The 23,025-nt window shown below is 41.4% G+C and overlaps 1 protein-coding gene across 1 annotated transcript in view; it reads left to right on the top strand.

Moving 5' to 3' along the window:
* LOC126413141 (lipase 3-like) overlaps positions 1-23,025 on the top strand; it is a 117,944-nt gene that overhangs the window by 65,013 nt on the left and 29,906 nt on the right. Inside the window, exons 5-6 of the mRNA XM_050083034.1 lie at positions 7,405-7,460; positions 14,343-14,521. Coding sequence (XP_049938991.1) covers positions 7,405-7,460; positions 14,343-14,521 — 235 coding nt within the window. The remainder of the gene's footprint in view (positions 1-7,404; positions 7,461-14,342; positions 14,522-23,025) is intronic.

Raw genomic sequence — 23,025 nt, 5'->3', positions numbered from 1 at the left:
GTTTTGTGTTATCGCAAAGTAGGCGAGCTAGTGGTACGGGTGTGGTACAGGAATTGGGGTGGCAATCATTAATTCCAAGGCATTTTTCGTTGCGGCGACATCTTTTCACCAAATTTCAATTGCGAAATTTCTTCTTCGAATGTGATAATATTTTTTGACGTGCAACTGCATAGGGATAAACGATCATCGTAATAAAAAACTTAAGTTAAAAATTAATAAAGACGACAAAAAACTTCTAAAAAGTAAAAGAAAACGTATTGCCCCTTTAAGTTTAATGTAAATGTAATATTACGATCCAAGCGTTGTCGCGCCGGAGGACCGGAAAGTAAATAAAAAAAAAGGAGTTAACAGCAGCCATCTTTTCTAGAACAGAATACTTCCATTACTGCTAGATATAAGCCTGTTCTGTTTTGCGTCATCCCTTCCAGTTCTTCCCTTCTCGCATTAGCTAGTGAAGTTACAGTTACTCATTATATAAACACGAAATTCAATTTGTATGTAATTAGCATAACGTTGATAAGGAACAGCGTTACCTAGTTGTTGTTGTTGGTTGAAAAGAGTGGGGAAGAGACCAAACTACGAGATAATCGGTCCCGTTACCTAGTTATTTTATACCGTGCTTTTACACAATTGCGTACCAGCTTGACTAAGTTTGTACGTAATTACGTAAAGAGATGCACTGATCTATCTCATGAGGCCTATGTCCAGCAGTGATTTGATGATACGTGCTAGCTCATGCTTCACTAACCCACGCAATCCAGTCGCGCGGTGCGCGGTATGCGGCGCGCTGGGTGTGACCAGGTGCCGCCAGGTACCCTAAGGGGGAGTCGCATTAGGGCAGGCGTCGTTGACGGTTGCCTCTGTGCTGCGAATTTTTCCGAGTAAATCAGCTAACACGCAGACTAAACGATTTGATATTGTTGTTTCAATATTTACGTTCTTTGCCTAGGTAGCTTGCTTTTATTTAAATTTCATACTTCAGCATTTTTATATTATTTTATTTACTTAGCGGTCCCCAGACGCAACGAAGCTTCGATCAAAATATTACGACTTATACCAAACTGAAAGGGGCAATACATATACAGGGTGTTACAAAAAGGTAAGGCCAAACTTTCAGGAAACATTCCTTACACACAAAGAAAGAAAATATGTATGTGGACATGTGTCCGGAAACGCTTACTTTCCATGTTAGAGCTCATTTTGTTACTTCTCTTCAAATCACATTAATCATGGAATGGAAACACACACCAACAGAACGTACCAGCGTGACTTCAAACATTTTGTTACAGGAAATGTTCAAAATGTCCTCCGTTAGCGAGGATACATGCATCCAACCTCCGTCGCATGTAATCCTTAATGCGCTGATGCAGCCCTGGAGAATGGCGTACTGTATCACAGCCGTACACAATACGAGCACGAAGAGTCTCTACATTTGGTACCGGGGTTGCGTAGACAGGAGCTTTCAAATGCCCCCATAAATGAAAGTCAAGAGGGTTGAGATCAGGAGAGCGTGGAGGCCATGGAATTGGTCCGCCTCTACCAATCCATCGATCACCGAATGTGTTGTTGAGAAGCGTACGAACACTTCGACTGAAATGTGCAGGAGTTCCATCGCGCATGAACCACATGTTCTGTCGTACTTGTAAAGGCACATGTTCTAGCAGCACAATAAGAGTATCCCGTATGAAATCATGATAACGTGCTCCATTGAGCGTAGGTGGACGAAACTAAAATGAGCTCTAACACGGAAATTAAGCGTTTCCGGGCACATGTCCACATAACATCTTTCCTTTATTTGTGTGTGAGGAATGTTTCCTGAAAGTCTGGCCGTACCTTTTTGTAACACACTGTATATAGGATTTTTTCGTAGTTTTTTTTAAAATTTGTAACTTAAGTCTTATTTAATGGTTTTTAATGTTTATATTTTACTAGTAGACTAGGTACGATCCACATCCAACCCTGCAATCACGCAAATATTGTCCGGGACGATACACGAAATGGCAACGCGAGATCTTGCCTCGCCTAAATCTGCTTATTCTCATAATACATGTGTTTTCATAAACATTATTATACTTGCAAGATTTTGGCAATGCAGTATTTAAAAATACTGTTATATTTCGAATACTTTGCACTTCTCACTTGTAGCTACTATTAGTAATTAAAATGTATTAAAAACTATCTTCGTATTTTACCATTGTGACTTATACGATTTACGTTTTTGTTTTTTTAATTCACACATCTATTCATCGATCCGTTTTAGTATATATTTAGCCGATTTAGGTAGTTCAAGCAATAAGCAGTGGCGACAATTCTAAACCAAGTCGGGAGAAAGGGGTGTGTCACTGAACTCTCCTGCAGTATGCGGCCTTAACTATTAGGACAAAATCATGTGATTTAGGACTGAAAGTTAGACCTCAAAAATAACTACAAACAAGTCTGTGAGAGCATGTGTTTGTCTCTTACAGTTGAGTCACAGTCACCCTTTTTCTGCTTAGTAGGTGCTCAAACGGGCGACTTCAAAAGACAAAAATCATCACTGTTGATCAACAGCAAAAAATAAACGTATGTTCTCTCGGATATTGAACTAGATATTTTTGAGTTCTACACTCTGGTACTACGTAACTTGATGCAGCTCTTATGTGTTACGTAGTGTATACCAAGAGAGCACGGTGGTGGAAAACATTTTTACTTAATTTAGCTGATGAAATTTAAACGGCTGGACAGACTTTCATGGAACTTAGCTAAGAATCATCCCATTTAACCAGCTTTCAAATGAAACAAAACTACGTTAATATCGGAAGTTTCGTTTGGGAACTACGATGCCACAGACAGATACATAGATACACACGTTAAACTTATAACACCCCTCTGCTTGCGTCTGGGGTTAATAACAGAAATCAGAGCTCTCACGGGAATATATAAGTGTTCATTATTCGCGCTGTTCGAGAGTGAAGTAGTCTTTAGATCGTTCGAGAAACCCTCCGCGAAACACTGAAGTGTGAACTGGAGAGAAGTGTTATAAATGTAGATGTAGTTGTAGATGTAGATGATTGCAGTGGGGCTTGTACACACAGCTGTTATACTAACTGGCATCTTATGTTCGCAAGAAGAAGCAGCTTTTTCTTATAGAATTTCGTGTCCGTTGCCGAGCAGGCTGACAGTTTTCTGGAAGGGATCATTACTGATGATGAATTGGCATTGCATTTACCTGGAAAATTCAGTTGCCCAATGTGCTAACACAGGGTTCTGAGAAACTTTGCTGTGTCTCTGAGATCAAACGTGACCACCCGTATACGTGATACGTCTTCTGTGTCTTCTATGAGTGACACCTGTTTAGCTGTTCGTCATCACAGAAATAATATTAAAGGATACGTACACACGTACACCACAGTTCACAGCACGCTACCATATTGATGTACGGATGATTGCAAATAATTGTACTGAAACATTCCATAACGGCGGACTGATTGCGCGTCGGCTACACACAATGTTTTCGTATGATAACCCATCTCGCTCGGTCTCCTACTTCGTGGTTTCTTCCCGTCAGGTATCATCAAGGCCAAAGTTGACACCTCTCTCCCTGATCAAGGTTTTCGTAATTGAGAAAGTTAATTACCGCAGCTATGAACGATGTCACGCAAGCCTCTTTTATAGGTCTCCACGAGAAAGAGAGTATCGCTTGGGTCTCTATTCCGTATTACACACGGGGTCCACAAGGAGTGCAGTAAGAACCGCAACCGGGCGAGGTGACGCAGTGGTAAGGTACTACTAGACTCACGTTCTGGAAGTAGGTGATTTAGATTCCCGCCCCGCATTCCAGATTAAGTATTCCCGTTCGCAGAAGGAACTTTCTAGGATTTTCCTTTTAAAGGACTTGCCCTATTTCCATTTCCATGCTTCCTCTGTGCGTCTTTGTGCTCCGTTTTTGATGACGGCGTCATCGACGTTACGCTAGATCCGAATCTTCCTTCCTTCCTAATCTAAGTAATGCGTAGTCTCCGTCATTTGAGATAGTAGAAGATAATGTATTCACGTCCTGTGTTAGGGAAAATATAGAATTATTAAATACCTCAGTAATTTATAATGACCACGCACAGACTCATGAGTTCCTCAACATATCTTCCGATATTCTTCTAAAGGTTTGCTGTTTAGTATCACTTCATCTTTAACTTTAAACTTGATTTCTTTTGTGTCATCAGTCTTCTGACTGGTTTGACGCGGCTCGCCGCGAATTACTGTCTTGCACTAACCTCTTCATCTCAGAGTACTTGTACCTTACGTCCTCAATTATTTGTTGGATGTATTCAAATTTTTGTCTTCTCTTATAGTTTCTACCCTCTACAGCTCCATCTAGTACCATGGAGGCTGTTCCCTGATGTCGTAACACATGTCCTACCATCCTCTCCCTTCTTCTTCTTGTCAGTGTTGTCCGTATGTTCCTTTCCTCGCTGATTCTGCGAAGAAACTCCTCATTCTTTATCAGTCCACCTAATTCTCGATATTCTTCAGTAGCACCACATGTCAGGCGCTTCGATTCTCTTCTGTTCAGGTAGATTTACATGTTATGAAATACGAGGGCGTGCTGGAAAGTTATGTCTCCGTAGTTTTATTTGAAAACTCTTAAAGCTTTTCAGTAAAACAGACGTTGTTAATAGTCTACATCTTCAGCTCCAAATTGTAAAATGTAACATGGTAGTGTGTTACGTAAGTATGTCAGTGCGTGAGAAACAGCGTGGTGTAATCAGGTTTCGACTTAGAAGAATTCCTACAAAGTAGAGCATCCTTCCTGCAGCGTGACAATACCGGACCACACACGAGCGCTGAGTCATCTGCAGCTACCTTGTAACCTCCCCGCAAAAATATTAAAAGTCAATATTAGTGAAATCGTAACCTCCCAGCAAAAATATTAAAAAGTCAATAATAGTGAAATTGTAACCTCCCAGCAAGAATATGAAAGTCAATGTTAAGTGAAACGTTGTCTTCCCACAAAACTGCATAATAAAAGTGGCCCAAATGTAAACTTCCCACAAAATTAAAGAATAATAATTGACCATTAAACCCTCAATAAAATTAATTAAATAATGAAGCATGAACTGAATATAACATCTGAACAGCAATAATTAAACCTGACAAATTTTATAAGGGAAGCGGCGCTGACCTTCGGCCCTGTGCAATAATTAAACCTGAACAAAAAACCAAAATTCTTACATCAGTAAACTGCATCAATATCTGCTCTTATTTTTCGGCACAGCTCCGTGCAATGCTGGCCCATGTTTAATTTTAATTCTTGGAGGGAATGCATAGGAAGTATTGCTTGACTTGAAATGAATATTTCTGTTTAAACAGTTACTTTATAAGAAAATTATTATTGGGGCAATTCTTGAACAAATTAATTACAATTAACATATGTTATTAGCTGAGCGCAATGCTGCATCATTACCTTCTAAAACAATATACCTCGTCCTGAATCGTGACCAGAGATGGAAGGAGAGCACGCCGCCGACGCATGCCGACGCCCGCTCAGTACAACCGTCCACTCGCTACAACTAATGCCGACAGAGTGCAACGCGCAACTGACAACTCGCAACTGCCGACTCCACACACACTACTGAACTCTCGCGCGGTCAAGCGCAGACTAGCAACGATAAATGACTCTCTGGTCAGAGATTCTGTCATGCCTCGCCATCGCTGGTAATGAATACATATGAGACGTACGCGTTTCATAACCCTCCACTGGGGGGGGGGGGGGGGGGGCAAAAATTTGGCAGCGATGGTGAGTCATTTGGACTTGAAAAGTCATTATTAGTGAAATCGTAACCTCCCAGCAAAAATATTAAAAAGTCAACAATAGTGAAATTGTAACCTCCCAGCAAGAATATGAAAGTCAATGTTAAGTGTAACGTTGTCTTCCTACAAAACTGCATAATAAAAATGGCCCAAATGTAAACTTCCCACAAAATTAAAGAATAATAATTGACCATTAAACCCTCAATAAAATTAATTAAATAATGAAGCATGAACTGAATATAACATCTGAACAGCAATAATTAAACCTGACAAATTTTATAAGGGAAGCGGCGCTGACCTTCGGCCCTGTGCAATAATTAAACCTGAACAAAAAACCAAAATTCTTACATCAGTAAACTGCATCAATATCTGCTCTTATTTTTCGGCACAGCTCCGTGCAATGCTGGCCCATGTTTAACTTTAATTCTTGGAGGGAATGCATAGGAAGTATTACTTGACTTGAAATGAATATTTCTGTTTAAACAGTTACTTTATAAGAAAATTATTATTGGGGCAATTCTTGAACAAATTAATTACAATTAACATATGTTATTAGCTGAGCGCAATGCTGCATCATTACCTTCTAAAACAATATACCTCGTCCTGAATCGTGACCAGAGATGGAAGGAGAGCACGCCGCCGACGCATGCCGACGCCCGCTCAGTACAACCGTCCACTCGCTACAACTAATGCCGACAGAGTGCAACTCGCAACTGACAACTCGCAACTGCCGACTCCACACACACTACTGAACTCTCGCGCGGTCAAGCGCAGACTAGCAACGATAAATGACTCTCTGGTCAGAGATTCTGTCATGCCTCGCCATCGCTGGTAATGAATACATATATGAGACGTACTCGTTTCAACCTGACGTCTTGCGCTCACTGTCGTCGGTCATCCTCCATACAGTACCGACTTCGCCCCCTTCCCAATTTTCACCTGTTTATAAAAATTAAACAACATAGTGAAGAAGCGGTGCAAGCAGAAGTGATATTGTGGCTCCGTCAACAAACATTGTACAGCTTTGGTGTCAAGAAACTGGTTTCGCACTGGGAGAAATGTGTTCAGCGCCAGGCTAACTATGTTGAAAAATAATTATGTAGACAAGAAGAATGAAGATGTGGCATCTTAATAACGTTTGATTTATTCAAAAAGCTTTAAGAGTTGTCACATAAAAATTTAGGAGGCATTAATTTTTAACTTTCCGTCATATTCCCCATCCTCTGTTCTTCGACAGAGGAAATAAAACTTTTACTGAGCTGATAAAATAGAAATACCTCGTACGTAACTTTACAAACTTGTTATCCATTGCCACTGTTCAGTGTTACATATGATAATATTTCTTCCCGCCCATCTGTTCTAAAAGTTCCACATTGGCTATTTAACGCAGTTCACTGTTGGTAATAACGAATTTTGACTGTGTGAAGTGCTTCATTTTCCATTAATACACTTTATTTCATGCGCCATTCACACTGCACATGGAAAGATAATGTAAACCAACTCATTGTGATTAAGTTTCGCTCATATACTGTAAAGTAAGAGTTATTCACTTCTTTGTGCATAATTGACTATAAAACTTATAATTAAATAATTAATCTGATTGTTTTTGTCCAAAAGTTCGTTGCAGCTGAAGTTGTTAGGCTGCGGCCGTACACCATTATTGTACGCTCTCGGTGCGTTATGCTGAAGTAACTCTAGATAAGTATGCGTTTCTAAAGGCGAAGAATGCGAATACTGCCGCAGCATGACACTCTGCTGTGTTTTTTTGAGCTGTAATAGAAAGTGTGGCCGCGCGCACCTAAAGCAACGTGTATCACAACAACTAGCCTCGCTAGAGGTAGCAAAATGTGATGATCTTGAAAGTGCCTCACTCGTTATTTTATTTCACCACGTCCCACAGACCGCTCATAGTAGTAGGCGTTCCAACCTGTGCCAAACATAAATCCCGTTTGTTCCAAACATAAATCCTGGGCAGATATCACCATGATGTATCATCTCTCGCTTGAGCTACAAGTCAAAATGAAACTACGACTCTGCGCTGTACGCTCAAATTTCGTCAGACCAACCAGATAACGTATCACATTCTTGAGGACCCCATGTAGTATATCGATGTGGTCAGGTCCATTTTACATGTAGCACTGGTGAAAGAAGCAATGATGAGCAGAGGAACTTAGCTTCAGCCAATGCGCAGGCTGTCATGGAGATGGCAGCTACGTGAATGGAGAAAGCCCTACAACCTTCGCGTAGTATAGTTAACCATACCCCTGCTTTGTACTGCGTGCCAAGCACCTACGAAAATGGTTCAAATGGCTCTAAGCACTATGGGACTTAACATCTGAGGTCATCAATCCTCTAGACTTAGAACTACTTAAACCTAACTAACCTAAGGACATCACACACATCCAACCCCGAGGCAGGATTCGAACCTGCGACCGTAGCAGCAGCGCGGTTCCGGACTGAAGCGCCTAGAACCGCTCGGTCACAACGGTCGGCGTAGCACCTATGAAATCAGGAGTGACACACCAAGGAAACAAATTCTTACATCTCTGTTGTAATCGAAATTCAAGGTAGTTCAATGACATGTTGAGCAACGGTATTTACTACTCCAAATTGGGTAATTTATTCTTTCATTTGACAGTCTTACAGTCATTTTCCACGACATACAATTACTACTATTACCTACCCTAATTTTTAAAAGTTTTACAGGGACGTCAGTCAACTGTCTGATTTGCTGCGGACCACCCCATCTGTGCCAACTCCTTCGTCACAGAGTAGCACTTACACGCAACGTCCTCAGGTACATATTGGGTACTTATATTCTAACCTCTGCTTTGACTTGTAGTTTTTGTGGTCTGCAGATTCCAGTAGTACTACGGAGCTATTCTCTGATGACATAACATATGTCCTAACATTTTCTTTTTAGTTCTTGTCACTGTTTTCCACATTGTCCTTTCCTCGCCGACTCTGCAGAAAACCTCCTCATTTCGTATCTTAATAGTTCACATAATTTCCAACCTCCTTCTGTAGCACAACAATCCAAACACTTCGAGTCTCTTCTTTTCCAGTTTTATCACAGTCCGCGATTCACTTCCAATTGTACGTTCTCAAAAAATTTTTCTTCAGATTAAAACCGATGGTTGATGCCAGTAGTCTTCTTTCGCCCAGGAATATCCTCTTTGCCTTTATTAGTCTACTTTTTGTGTTCATTTTGTTTCGTCCATCATGCGTTACGTTCCTTCCAATGTATCAGAATTCCTGCATTTCGTCTATTTCTTGAGCCCCAATGTTGATACTAAAATAATCGCTAATCTCATTTCTACTACTCCTTATTACTTTCGTCTTTCTTAGATTTTCTCTCAATTAGAATTCTACTCTTATGAGATTGTTCATTCATTCAACAGGTCGGGTAATTATTCCTTGTCATCACTGAAAATAGCAGTGTCGTGAGAGAATCTCATCGGTGATATCATTTCACTCAGAATTTTAATCGCACTGCTGAACCTTTATTTCTGTAATTTCTTTCCCGGTGTACGGATTGAACAGTAGGGCCGAAAGACTTCATGCGCACCTTATTCCCTTTGTAATCTGTGAAATTCGTTCTTTTCTTATCGTTCTTTCTTGATACTTGTACGTGTTGTGTATTATTTACATTTCGAAATTTAAAGCATTTTGCACCATTTTGTAATGTCATAACCTGTTTCAAGATCGACAAATTCCATGAACATGTCTTCTGAATTCTTGCGCCTCCTATATTAACAAGTGTAATGTAAGGGTTACCCCACTGAATTGTTATCTAACAAATCCCCAGTTTTCTTTCCATCCTCTGCATATTATTCTTGACAGCATAATGAACGAATCTGCTGCTAAGCTGATTATGCAGTACTTCTCGCATTAATCTCACATTGCTGTTTTCGGGATTTTGTATACAATATTTTCTGAACTTCTGCAAGTATGTCTCCTGGCTCACAGATTCTGTACATCAACTTGCATAATAGTTCGGTTGCCACTTCTCCAAGTTACTTTAGAAATTCCTTATGTGACTGCAAGTCTTCCAAAGCTCTGTCGACCCTTACTCTAGAATTAGATCCCAACTCTGATACAAATCGACTCCCGTTTCTTCTTCTATAAAGTCAGCAGACAGTTGTTTCCCCTCGTAGAGGCTTTCACGATATTCTTTCAACCTATCTAACTCTCCTCTGCGTTTAGCAGAGGAAATTTTTTTCCACTCTTTTCTTTTAATTTCACGCAGGTTTGCGTCGATTTTTATATATGCTGAATCTGTTCTTCCAAAGACTATTTCTTCTGAGACATTCTCATGTTTTTCATGGGGCTCTTTCGCTTTAGCGTCCTTGCACTTACCTGATTTCGTTTGTAAATGACTTGCAGATTTCCAGACGGCTTCTGACACCGTTACTCACAAGCGATTTCTACATAAACTGTGTGCCTATTGTGTACCGTCTCAGTTGTTCTACTGGATTCGTGATTTCTTGCCAGAAACTTCAAATTTCGTAGTAACGGACGGAAAGTTATCCAGTGAAACGTAAGCGATATCTGGCTTTCTCCAAAGAAGTATTATAGGCCCTCTACTGTTCATAATCTATGCAAACGATGTAAGAGACAATTTCAGCAGCCCTCTTAGACATTTTATACATGATGCTGTCATTTACCGTCTCGTAAAGTCAACATGAGGTCAAAACCAATTGCAAAATTATTTGAATCTAAACAATAAAAAGTGGAGGTCATCTACAAGGGTATTGAAAGGAATCCGTTAAATTTTGGTTACACGATAATCCACACAAATCTAAAATCTGTAATTTCAACTAGTTAGTTATGTGGCGAAAATGATTCAAGGACTGCTCTTTATTGATAAGACACTTTGAAGATGTAACACGTATATTAAAGACACTAAGCATGTCTGCTCTCTTCTGGAATATTGCGGCGCGGTATGGGATTTGTACCACGAAATCACAGCGAGTTGGGGTGGGACTGATTAAAACGAGGGAGTTTTTGGTTGCAGAGAGATCTTATCACGAAATTTCAGTCACCAACTTTCTGCGCCGAACGCGGAAACATTTTGTTGGCACCCACATACGTAGCGAGATATGATCACAGTAATAAAGTAAAAGAAATAAGAGCTCGTACGGAAAGATTTAGTGTTCGTTTTCCCCGCGCGCTGATCGAAAGTGGAAATAGCTTGAGGGTGGTTCGACTAACTCCCTGCCAGGCACTTTCGAATTCGAGAGCAGTCATGTAGGTACAGACGCAGCTTTTACACACAGTCGCTTTTCCACTCACGGAATCCCTCTCCCAAGTACAGTCTTATATAATAGTTCTTAATCTTGTTCTTATTATCAATAGATGATGACAAAATTTTTACCTTTTTTCTAAATAACTTTTAGTTCTCAGGAATATTCGCTAGCGTCTGTTACTACGCTACACATAATATTGGTAGTGGCCAGTAGCGGGTTGAAGTCTTGTGTCAACTGCCTGTTCCTGGGGACCTATTGATAAAGATAAAATTGACAGACAGTGCAACTTGTTGCTATAGATATACAATAGAAAAAAACCGTTTGCCTTTAATGAGGATACAAGATATCGTTCACTCTCCATGTTCTTGCCCGCTGTCCCCGTAAATGACAAAGGAATCTTCCTCTGTAGCACTTTTACACGAGTCTCTTGTACCAATGTAGCCTGCTTCAACCAAAGATGAAGGTTACATTTAACTGAACAACTCTTGTTTTCGAAAAGTAGTAATATCTGTAATCGCATTAGTAACGTATTAATATTGACTCTAACATGTTTCATTTTTGTCTTTTTATAGGAAAAATTAGGGGCAATTTCAGCACATATTCCTGCTGGATCTTCTATTAGGCAATTCATACATTATGCACAAGGCATAGCCAAAGGTAAATATGCAATAAAATTATAATTACATCCACATTATAAAATAACGTATCCTACACTGTATATTGTCACTTTTAGTGCGCTGTCTTCAAACACAGAGTTTTAGAAGTTAGTAATCTTCTACATTTTCTGGTTATTTGGATGCCTGAGGTATGTGATTCCTTCATTTTGGCAAGAAACATTAGCATTACTAAATTCGTCTTTGATGGTTCAAATGGCTCTGAGCACTATGGGACTTAACATCTGAGGTCATCAGTCCCCTAGAACTTAGAACTACTTAAACCTAACTAACCTATGAACATCACACACATCCATGCCCGAGGGAGGATTCGAACCTGCGACCGTAGCAGTCGCGCGGTTCCGGACTGAAGCGCCTAGAACCGCTCGGCCACCACGGCTGGCAATTCGTCTTTGAAAATGAATCTCTGTTGCGAGCTAACATCCCAAAGATGTTCGGACTCACATGCGGTTCCTCTTCGTCGAAACATCTTGGCTGAAACTCGTCTAGGAGTTGAACCGCACGTGTCGCATTACACGCCCTAAATAAGACACTTGTGACCCTTTGGTTAAACTGTCTGGCTTATGGCAAGTTTGCGAAATACGAAGTTAACATAACATATAATAATATTGGGAACTACATTAACGACCCATGAATGATGTAGACCTCACAGTTGCGATTTGGTTCGAATAACGTTTATTCCGAAAGCAAATTAATAGCGAAAGTGGTTGTATTTAGAGTTATGGTTACACCCGAGTGCATATCCATTTGGCACAGTTCGATAATTCACAATCTCATCGCGAATTACCAGTCCAATACCCCACCTCTTTAACTATGCGAAAAGTTTGGGTTCACAACAGGCGCGCGGCTTCTCACTGCTCAGAGACCAAGTCCCGCGATACCTCACTTCGCGAAATTTTCTAAGTCGTTTCACTTCCTAGCTGCCTAAAGACCGACTGTCGGAACTGTATCCTTTGGTGTCTCCAGCCGAACTGTCCGTTTTCGCGTCTCCATCCGAACTGTCCCCTTTGGTGCCTCGATCAGAACTGCCCTTTGTCCGTCTCCGACCGCGTTTCCCGCTCGCTGAACATCTTCGCTTAACTGACCAGGGCAGTTCCCTTTCATGGAGGCGTCCATCTGATTGGCTACAGTTTATTCTACATTACTTTACATTTTAACATATTTAACAATCAAAGCTTGACCACTTTCACGTTCTAAATAATGTAACAAAAGTAACAGTAATATCCATTACATAATAAAAGTTAAATTCTTTTTACATAAAACCAATACAATTTCCTTCTTAACTTTGAATGTCACGGCCAGTATCCTTGCACCAGTGTGCTTTCTGATAAATAAATAAAGGACAAAAGTAACTATTATGCACTACAATTTACAACAAATATTATATTACCTAATGATTAAATAGGATGTCATGCTGTCATCGTTCAATGTGTTTTGTGTGGAGGAAATGATGATGTGATGCTTAACTGAAAATAGTGATAATTTAAGTTTACTATATCTTTTAAATAAATGAAGTTACAGAGTTGATATTTACAACGTTTGTCATTTTAATGATGCTCTTCTATATGAAATATCGATCGTTAAGATCGACGAAAGCTTTCATATTTTGGCATTCAGGTCTTTGTTACAAAACTTGTGAATTTCTCTTTAACAGTAAACCCTAAACTATTATAGATAAGATCAATAGTCAAGTTTTATTGGAATCACCATGAAAATTTATGGAGGATGGCAGATTAAAATTACTGTGGCTTGAGTCCCTGCATTACTACAGAATTAAATAGTTTTCATAAATGTTTCCCTTTATCGCCGATCTTAGGTCCGCCATATTTAACACTGCTACGTCTCCCTGGCCACAAAAGCCTTCTGCTGGGTTTCCCTATGACGTAGGTTCTCGTCTGTATCACACGCACACTACAGCGTTTAGGCCTCAATAAACAATAGACGCCTGTGAGTTTCCCCATCTCGTGGTGAATCTGCGCCCTTTGTGGCATCCGGTCCTGGACGACAGGGTTCGCTTCACAATTCCTGTAGGCTTACTCTTTCCGCCATATATTTAAATGAGAGCGTAATGCTCGTTAACTCACATTGTGAACAACTTTGCTATTCGTATAAAGATATATCGGTGCACTTTTCACATTAATTTACTATGCAGATTCGAGTTTTCGACAGTAACCTCTATTGTTTTCGTCAGTAGAGTGAAAATATGTAAAGTAGTCACATAAACAGTTACACAATAAAGGAGAAATGGCGTAATGTAGGTCGAGCACAGGTCTTCGTTAAACCACTGGATTAACTCTTAACTGCTCTAGTGGGGTCCCGGAGAACCCCAGACGATAGAACACAATACATAGTACGTGAACGGAACAACAGATGGCACCTGCGTTCTTGGTAATCCTCAGTGAAGTGCTGACTTATAACGCGGAGTGTTGAATGCGATGTTTCCAGTATTATTGTGTGAGATAAAGAAAAAGAGGTCTCAGAATACTCCACCAGAGTATTAACGTAAGTTGTTTTTGACTATCTCAATTAGTGATCTACGTGACTGAAATCTTAGAGTACTTCGAAAGCAGCACACTTTCCATGATAACGTTAATTGTTAAGGTTATGTGAGTATGAATGCATTATTTTTCAGAATGGCATCATCGAAGTCATTAACAGATGACGAGATGGAAAGAATAGTGAATGATCCTCCGTTTTTGCAGTCTGATGAGGAAACCACAGCAGATGAGGATGAATTTATACTAAGTGATGATGACTCCACCTCTGAAGCTACATCAGAAAGTAGCTGTGAAGAATCAGATGAAGAGGCGTGTATTAGACCTTCCGCTGACAAATATTGTTTTGGAAAAAAAGCAGCGCTACAAGTGGTCAAAAGAAGCTCCTCCTACAACTCGTACCCATGCTCACAATATAGTTAGTCATTTTCCAGGTGATAAACATGGAGCAAAAACGATTGATTCAACTGACAAATTATCTGCTTGGGAACTGTTCATTAGTGAAGATTTATTGCAACTAAAACTCACCAATACAAATGTCAAGATACATGACATGTCAAACAAATACAGAGCTCCTAAGCCAGCGTTCATAAAGCCGCTAGATATACTATAACTGAGAGCATTTCTGGGTCTGCTTTATTTACCTGGAGTAATGAAATCCAGTCACGAAAATGTTGTTGGAATTTTTGCTAATGATGGAACTGGTCGTGATGTGTTTCGAGCCACTATGAGCGTTCAGATATTTTTATTCAATTTATCTTGTTTGCGATTCGATTGTGCTGCTACAAGAGATGCTAGGAATACTGATGACAGACTTGCAGCTATTAGAGATGTGTGGGAACTCTTTATAGACAAATGTCAAAAGTATTATACTCCAGGAGCGTACGTGACAATCGATGAAATGTTAGTACCCTTTCGTGGCAGGTGCAAATTTCGCTTGCATATGTCCAAGAAGCCAGCCAAATACGGCCTCAAAGTTATGTGCCTTTGTGACTCACGAACATTCTATTTATGCAATGCATTTGTTTACACAGGAAAAGGGAGTACGAAAATAGATTAATTATTACACTACTGGCCATCAAAATTGCTACAACAAGAAGAAATGCAGATGATAAACAGGTATTCACTAGAGAAATATATTTTAATGGAACTGACATGTGATTACATTTTCACGCAATTTGGGTGCATAGATCATGAGAAACCAGTACCCAGAACAACCACCTCCGGCCGTAACAGCGGCCTTGATACGCCTGTGCATTGAGTCAAACAGAGCTTGGATGGCGTGTACAGGTACAGCTGCCCACGCAGCTTCAACACGATACCACAGTACATCAAGAGTAGCGACTGGCGTATTGTGACGAGCCAGTTGCTCGCCCACCATTCACCAGACGTTTTCAATTGGTGCGAGATCTGGAGAATGTGCTGGCCAGGGCAGCAGTTGAACATTTTCTGTATCCAGAAAGGACCGTACAGGACCTGCAACATGCGGTCGTGCATTATCGTGCTGAAATGTAGGGTTTCGCAGGGATCGAATGAAGGGTAGAGCCACGGGTCGTAACACATCTGAAATGTAACGTCCACTGTTCAAAGTGCCGTCATTGTGAAGAAGAGGTGACCGAGACGTGTAACCAATGGCACCCCATACCATCACACCGGATGATACGCCAATATGGCGATGACAAATACACGCTTCAGATGTGCGTTCACCGCGATGTCGCCAAGCACGGATGCGACCATCATGATGGTGTAAACAGAACCTGGAGTCATCCGAAAGAATTACGTTTTGCCATTCGTGCACCCAGTTCGTCGTTGAGTACGCCATCGCAGGCACTCCTGTCTGCGATGCAGCGTCAAGAGTAACCGCAGCCATGGTCTCCGAGCTGATAGTCCATGCTGCTGAAAACGTCGTCGAACAGTTCGTGCAGATGGTTGTTGTCTTGCAAACGTCCCCATCTGTTGACTCAGGCATCTAGATGTGGTTGAACGATCCGTTACAGCTATGCGGATAAGATGCCTGTCATCTGGACTGCTACTGATACGAGGCCGTTGGGATCCAGCACGGCGTTCCGTATTACCCTCAAGAACCCACCGTTCCATATTCTGTTAACAGTCATTGGATCTTGACCAACGCGAGCAGCAATGTCGCAATACGATAAACCGCAATCGCGATAGGCTACAATCCGACCATTACCAAAGTCGGAAACGAGATGGTATGCATTCCTCCTCCTTACACGAGGCATCACAACAACGTTTTACCGGGAAATGCCGGTCAACTGCTGTTTGTGTATGAGAAATCGGTTGGAAACTTTCCTCATGTCAACACGTTGTAGGTGTCGCCACCGGCGCCAACCTTGTGTGAATGGTCTGAAAACCTAATCATTTGCATATCACAGCGTCTTCTTCGTGTCGGTTAAATTTCGCGTCTGTAGCACGTCATCTTCGTGGTGTAACAATTTGAATGGCCAGTAGTGTATTTACTTTTTTAGGGTTCCGTACTTCAGTCGGTTAAAACGTAAGCCTTATTGGATCTTTTTGTTGTCCGTTTATCTGGCTGTCTGTCTCTCAGACAGTTAAATACCTTTTTTTCTCAGGAACGGGTAGACGTAAAATGCTGAAATTTTTGCTACATACTGAGGTCTAAGGTCCCTTAGCGCAGCATACAAATGAATCTAAGTCAGTGCAGTCAAAAGGTATGGCCATTTATGTCACAGATTACAATATTCGAAAACTTACTCATGAGAACCTACAAAGTACTTCCCTTTGATCTAGAATCAAGAAATTTGGCAGGAAGCAAGCTTTCACAGCAAAAGTGAATTTAAAAAATCCGAAAATTGCTAATTCGTAATTGTATCACACCAAAAAAATTATTATTTTTATCTTTTGTTGTCCGACTGTCTGTCTGTCTGTCTGTTAACACACCCTTTCTTCAGAAACGGATAGATGTAAGAAAGTTGAAATTCGTTTCGTATCTAAAGGTCAATGACGGTCACTTGGTGTTGTATAAGGTTGAAGATTCTAAGTAAGTGCAATCGAAAGATACAGCGTTTTATGTCACATATTTTGATACTATAAAACTCTCTCATTACGAACTATAGGGTTCTTCACGTTGAACTAGGCTCATGAACTCTGACGGGACGCAAGATTGGGAATTACAAGTAAAGGAAAAAAAATCAGAAAGTTGCCAATTTGTAATTACGTCACACGCAAAAAAAAAAAAAATCTTTTGCCCTCTGTTATCCACTTTCATATTTAAAATGAAAAGTTGTACAGAGTTTAGGCATTCCCGCGACCGATATCTTACCAGTATCAATATGATAACAGGCAAAAGTTGTCAAGAGTTTCGATTATCGGTGTGTATGAATTGTCTACATACTTAATTAACAAGTTCAGGGTACCCTTAAGGGCGAGACCTACTCTCCTGGCCAGATTTTACAGTATAATCAAATTACGATGAATCACTACATTTTTCATCAGAAAAAGTTGGTGTTCGCCTAAAGTTGCAATTTAAACTATTTAAATTTTTAACGGTTTTTACGCTACCGTATGACTTCATCAGGATATATCAAACGTTTATCGTCTCGTCCAGGTAAAGTAAAATTTTGTTGTCTAAAAGAAGAAACAAGAGGATTCTTGGACTTAATTATGTACTGCACAGCCGATATGTCAGTGTCATTTAACAAACATTCCTGGTAATCATCAACGGTAAGTTCTTCTGATGATGAGTGTTTCATACCTTTTGCTCTTCGCTTTAAGCGTTGCGTCTCAGTTTCGGTGCCATGAATTCAGTAGTGATCCTACCCGACAGCTAATTTTTAGACCCATATCCTTTTCTTGTTTACACGTGGGTGTTATGAACGTTGTAATCGGGGTAAGCCGACGTATCAAACCACCTATATACATCGTTATGAATGATAACATTAATATTTGATGTGGTTTTATGATATATTGGGCTATACGTATCGGTCAGATTTTCTCAACATATACTCATAATGAAAATCTACAACCACCGTTTTGGAATTATCTACACTGAAGAGCCAAAGAAACTGGTACACCTGCCTAATATCGTGCAGGGCCCCCGCGAGCAGGCAGAGGTTCCGCAACACGACGTGACATGGACCCGACTAACGTCTGAAGCTGTGCTGGAGTGAACTGATACCATGGATCCTCCAGGCTGACCATGAATCCGTAAGAGTACGAGGGGGTGGAGATCTCTTCTGAACAGCACTTTGCAAGGCATCCAGGATACGCTGAATAATGTTCATGTCTGGGGAGTTTGGTGGCCAGCGAAAGTTTTTAAACTCTGAAGAGTGTTCCTGGAGCAATTATGGACGTGTGTCGCATTGTTCTACCGGAATTGCCCAAGCGCGTCAGAATGCACAACGCACATGAATTGATGCAGGTGATCGCACAGGATGCTTACGTACGTGTCACCTGTCAGAGTTGTATCTAGACGTATCGGGGCTCCAATATCACTCCAGCTGCACACGTCCCACATCATTACAGAGTATCTACCAGCCTGAATATTCTCCTGCTGACATTCAGGGTCCATGGATTCATGGGGTTGTCTCCACACCCGTACACGTCCATCCGCTCGGTACAATTTGAAATGAGACTCGTCCGACTAGACAACATGTTTCCAGTCACCAACAGTCCAATGTCGCTGTTCACCGGCCCAGGCGAGGCGCAAAGCTTTGTGTCGTGCAGTCGCCAATGGCGCAGCAGTGGCCTTCGGCTCCGAAAGCCCATATCTATGATGTTTCATTGAATAGTTCGCACGCTGACACTTGTTGATGGCCCAGCGTTGAAATCTGCGGCAATTTGCGGAAGGGTTTGTACTTCCGTCGCGTTGAACGATTCACTTCAGTCGTCGTTGATCCCCTTCTTGCAGGATCTTTTTCCGGCCGCATCGATGTCGCAAAGTTGATGTTTTACCAGATTCCTGATATTCGCAGTACAATCGTGAAATGGTCGTACGAGAATGTCCCCAGTTCGTCGCTATCTCGGAGATGCAGTGTCCCATCGCTCATACGCAGACCATAACACCACGTTCAAATTAACTTAAATCGTGATTACCTACCGTTGTAGCAACAGTAACCGATCTAACAGCTGCACCAGACATTGGTGTCTTATACAGGCATTGCCGAACACAGCGCCGTATTCTACCTGTTTAAATATCTGTATTTGAAATCGCATGTTTGTTCCAGTCTCTTTGGCGCTTCAGTGTAGAATGACAATTGCTATGGCTATAGGCTTGCCGGCAGCTGTGGCCGAGCGGTTCTAGGCGCTTCAGTTAGGAACCGCTCTGCTGCTCCGATCGCAGGTTCGAATCCTGCCTCGGGCATGGATGTGTGTTTCATGTCCGCAGGTTAGTTAGGTCATCAGTTCCCTAGACTTAGAACTACTCTAAGTCTAGGGGACTGATGACCTCAGATGTTAAGTCCCACAGTGCTTAGAGCGATTTGAACCATTTGAGCTACAGACTTGTCGAAAGCAATGTTGTGTCCGCTCATTTAAGTCATTTTTAAATATGATGCTACACGTGCAATTATGTCTTGCGATCAGAACAGCAACTCCGTATCTCCCTTCCCAATATATTACCAGTTTCATGTCACTCATTCAGTTACTTTGCCGAGAACCTTATTGCTCATCAGTCTTAAGAATTTTTTTTGGAATTGGTTTTTCGCATTCATGTATTCCTCAATATTAATACCTACACACTTTTTCATTCAGGCTGATTGACGGAATGGCAATATGTAGCGAATTTTGCGCAGAGTAAGTTTATTCTTCAGAACTGCTTCAGATTTCTACGTATAATGAATTACGTAGTTTCTCTTATTGTTCGGTGTGGAAATTACTTTCTTTGGAATGCCCGGCTTGTTCATGCTAGACGGTGGCGTAATTTTCTCCACACATGTAGATAGCTCATTCTTATTCTGATCTTCACTAATCATGCAAATATTCAGGATTCTCTTAGGGTTACTTCTAGGATGTAGCCCTTGCCTGAATCATACGATACGCTCATCGCATTGAAACCCCCAACAGGTACCCATGAAAACTCAGTCTCATAGTTGTTGCATCATGACCCAACTAAACAGATTGTTAACATCGCGGTGTACAATGTACAACTCACCCTTATTTTCATCAGAGTTAGCCACCTAATTGCTGTTTGCCACTGCATGTCTATGGGAGCAGTGAACAATAACAACTCTGATGCCGCGCTCAACAGATCGCAACTGCTCGATATCGGTGGTAAGTTGTATTTTTCCCTTACTGGTTTTAGCAATACGTTCCATGCCAAGCCAGATGTGGTCACATAATAGAGGAGTCTATTTCGTATGTTTTAAGTCAGAGTGTGCGGAACTTTTTAAATACATCAACGAGAAGCAAGACATGGCTTTTTATGTATGAGTCTGCGTAATCTTCCAAGGCTGGCTGGCTCTGAGCACTATGGGACTCAACTGCTGAGGTCATTAGTCCCCTAGAACTTAGAACTAGTTAAACCTAACTAACCTAAGGACATCACAAACATCCATGCCCGAGGCAGGATTCGAACCTGCGACCGTAGCGGTCTTGCGGTTCCAGACTGCAGCGCCTTTAACCGCACGGCCACTTCGGCCGGCTAGTCTTCCAAGGTGTTGTATTCAGATAAGCTCTATACTTTGTAACGTCCCTTTAGATAAACTATGAATGACTTTGCTGGTAAACTTCTATGTTATATGATACAAAGACAACTGAGTGAAACTGAACTTACACAGACAGTTCTCTCTTTACTTATTCTGATCTTCACTAAACTGACACACAATATTTTTTTAGCGCATCGCAATCTGATTTTCAATAATCTCTACAAAAGAATGGTCCTGACTACCAATAACTTATACCTTTCATGAATCACTTACCTCGCAAAAATCTTCTTTACTCGAACTACTGCAATACAGCGAGCGCCAATACTGTCATCTACACAAAAGATTCTAACTACTGAAGACACTTACTACTGATAGGCATAGTTTGCAAACGAAAGATTTTGATAGAGAACAAACAATGTATTTACCTTAATAGCGTTCAAAAGTCATAATATACATATACATACACACACACACATGTGACACCCAATTAAATAAGTTTCCTTTTTCTGACTGACACACGTCCAGATGGTCCACTCAAAACTCTGGCATCTCTCTCTCTACATCCACCATTGCTGACGGCTCACCTCCAACTGCACAACGCTACGCGCTGTTCACATCCAACTGCACAACACTACAATAGCCAATATTCGAACAATGCCAACCAGTGACAGACTGCACGCAGCACAGTCAGTGATTTTCATACAGAGCGCTACGTGACGTTACCAACATAAAAACCTAAACAGCCTACTTACATCTTTGCGTGCTTTTTAGCAATACTGTTCTTTGATCAATGGCTTACCGCTCAGCAAGCTTGTGAAGGACTTAATCAGCGGTAACCGTTTTTCCACAAAAACGGGTCGGCTAGTTACAGATTCGTAGGGAAAGGCGACTTTCTTGTTGCTTAAATCAAATTTCTCGCTGATGGGGAAACGCTTTCGTGTTATCTTCAATTCTTTGGCCTTTAAATGTGAGACGTACATTCAGCTTCAGAAAAAAAAAAAAAAAAAAAAAACAGAACACATCGAACGACTAGAGACAGGACGTTTATATTCACAGGACATGTATATTACTATGTTCTGCAGAAACGATTAGCATTTCAGTCACGTCGGTTCAGCACGTATCAGGTTGCCCAGTAGGCACAGGGTCCAGCAGAGGCCCTGATAACGTGTTCCACACGTGACGGCATCGACTCGTATCAGGCGCGAATGGCGTCCTGTGGTGTAGCCATTCATGATGCATTCATCTGGTTCCAGAGTTCACCTGTGGTGGTTGGCACTGGGTCACAGCGCTGCACCAGTCTTTTCACCATATCCCACACATTTTCGATTGGCGAGAAGTCTGGTGATCTGGCGGAAAAAGAAAGTTCAAATGGCTCTGAGCACTATGGGACTTAAGATCTGAGGTCATCTTAGGACTACTTAAACCTAGCTAACCTAAGTACACCACACACATCCATGCCCGAGGCAGGATTCGAACCTGCGACCGTAGCAGTCACGCGGTTCCGGACTGAAGCGCCTAGAACAGCTCGGCCGCCGCGGCCGGCTCTGGCGGGTCAGAGCAAAAGGCTGACATCCTGTGACATCAAGAGGTTACGTATTCGTACGGCAACATGTGGTCCTGCATTGTGTTGCCGAGAAATGGCGTCTATCATGTTGTGCAGAAAGGGTGTGGCTACGTAGGTCACACTGGCCACAGTGTCCAACATTATGTGATTGCCTTATCATTTTAAATCATTCACTAATCGAGCAGTCGCTCGGCAACAGGTACAGTTAGCAAATAATGTTGCGAGAATGTAAAAGGTGAACGTCCTGTGACGTAACGTGTTTATTGTCGAAGCGTCGTCAGAAATGCAGTGAGTTACTGACTTTGAAAACCGCGGCACGAAAAACGGACAGAAGAAGAACACTTTTACACATTCCTTTGATGTACGAGATATTCTCGATGAACAGTTACTCATTTTCTCTTGTCTCTTGTAACTTATGTCGGACGCGGATTTCTTGTCGCCGTATCATTATTGTTAAAAATAATATTATTTTGTCGGCAGCTCGTGGACGTGTGGTAGCGTTCTCGCTTCCCACGCCTGGGTTCCCGGGTTCGATTCCCAGCGGGGTCAGGGACTTTCTCTGCCTCGTGATGACTGGGTGTTGTGTGATGTCCTTAGGTTAGGGTTTAAGTAGTTGTAAGTTCTAGGGGACTG

This window comes from Schistocerca serialis, chromosome 7, assembly GCF_023864345.2.
Source record: "Schistocerca serialis cubense isolate TAMUIC-IGC-003099 chromosome 7, iqSchSeri2.2, whole genome shotgun sequence".
Classification (NCBI taxonomy): Eukaryota; Metazoa; Arthropoda; class Insecta; order Orthoptera; family Acrididae; genus Schistocerca; species Schistocerca serialis.
Note: the sequence above shows the minus strand (reverse complement) of the source record. Positions and strands in the feature narration are given on the sequence as shown.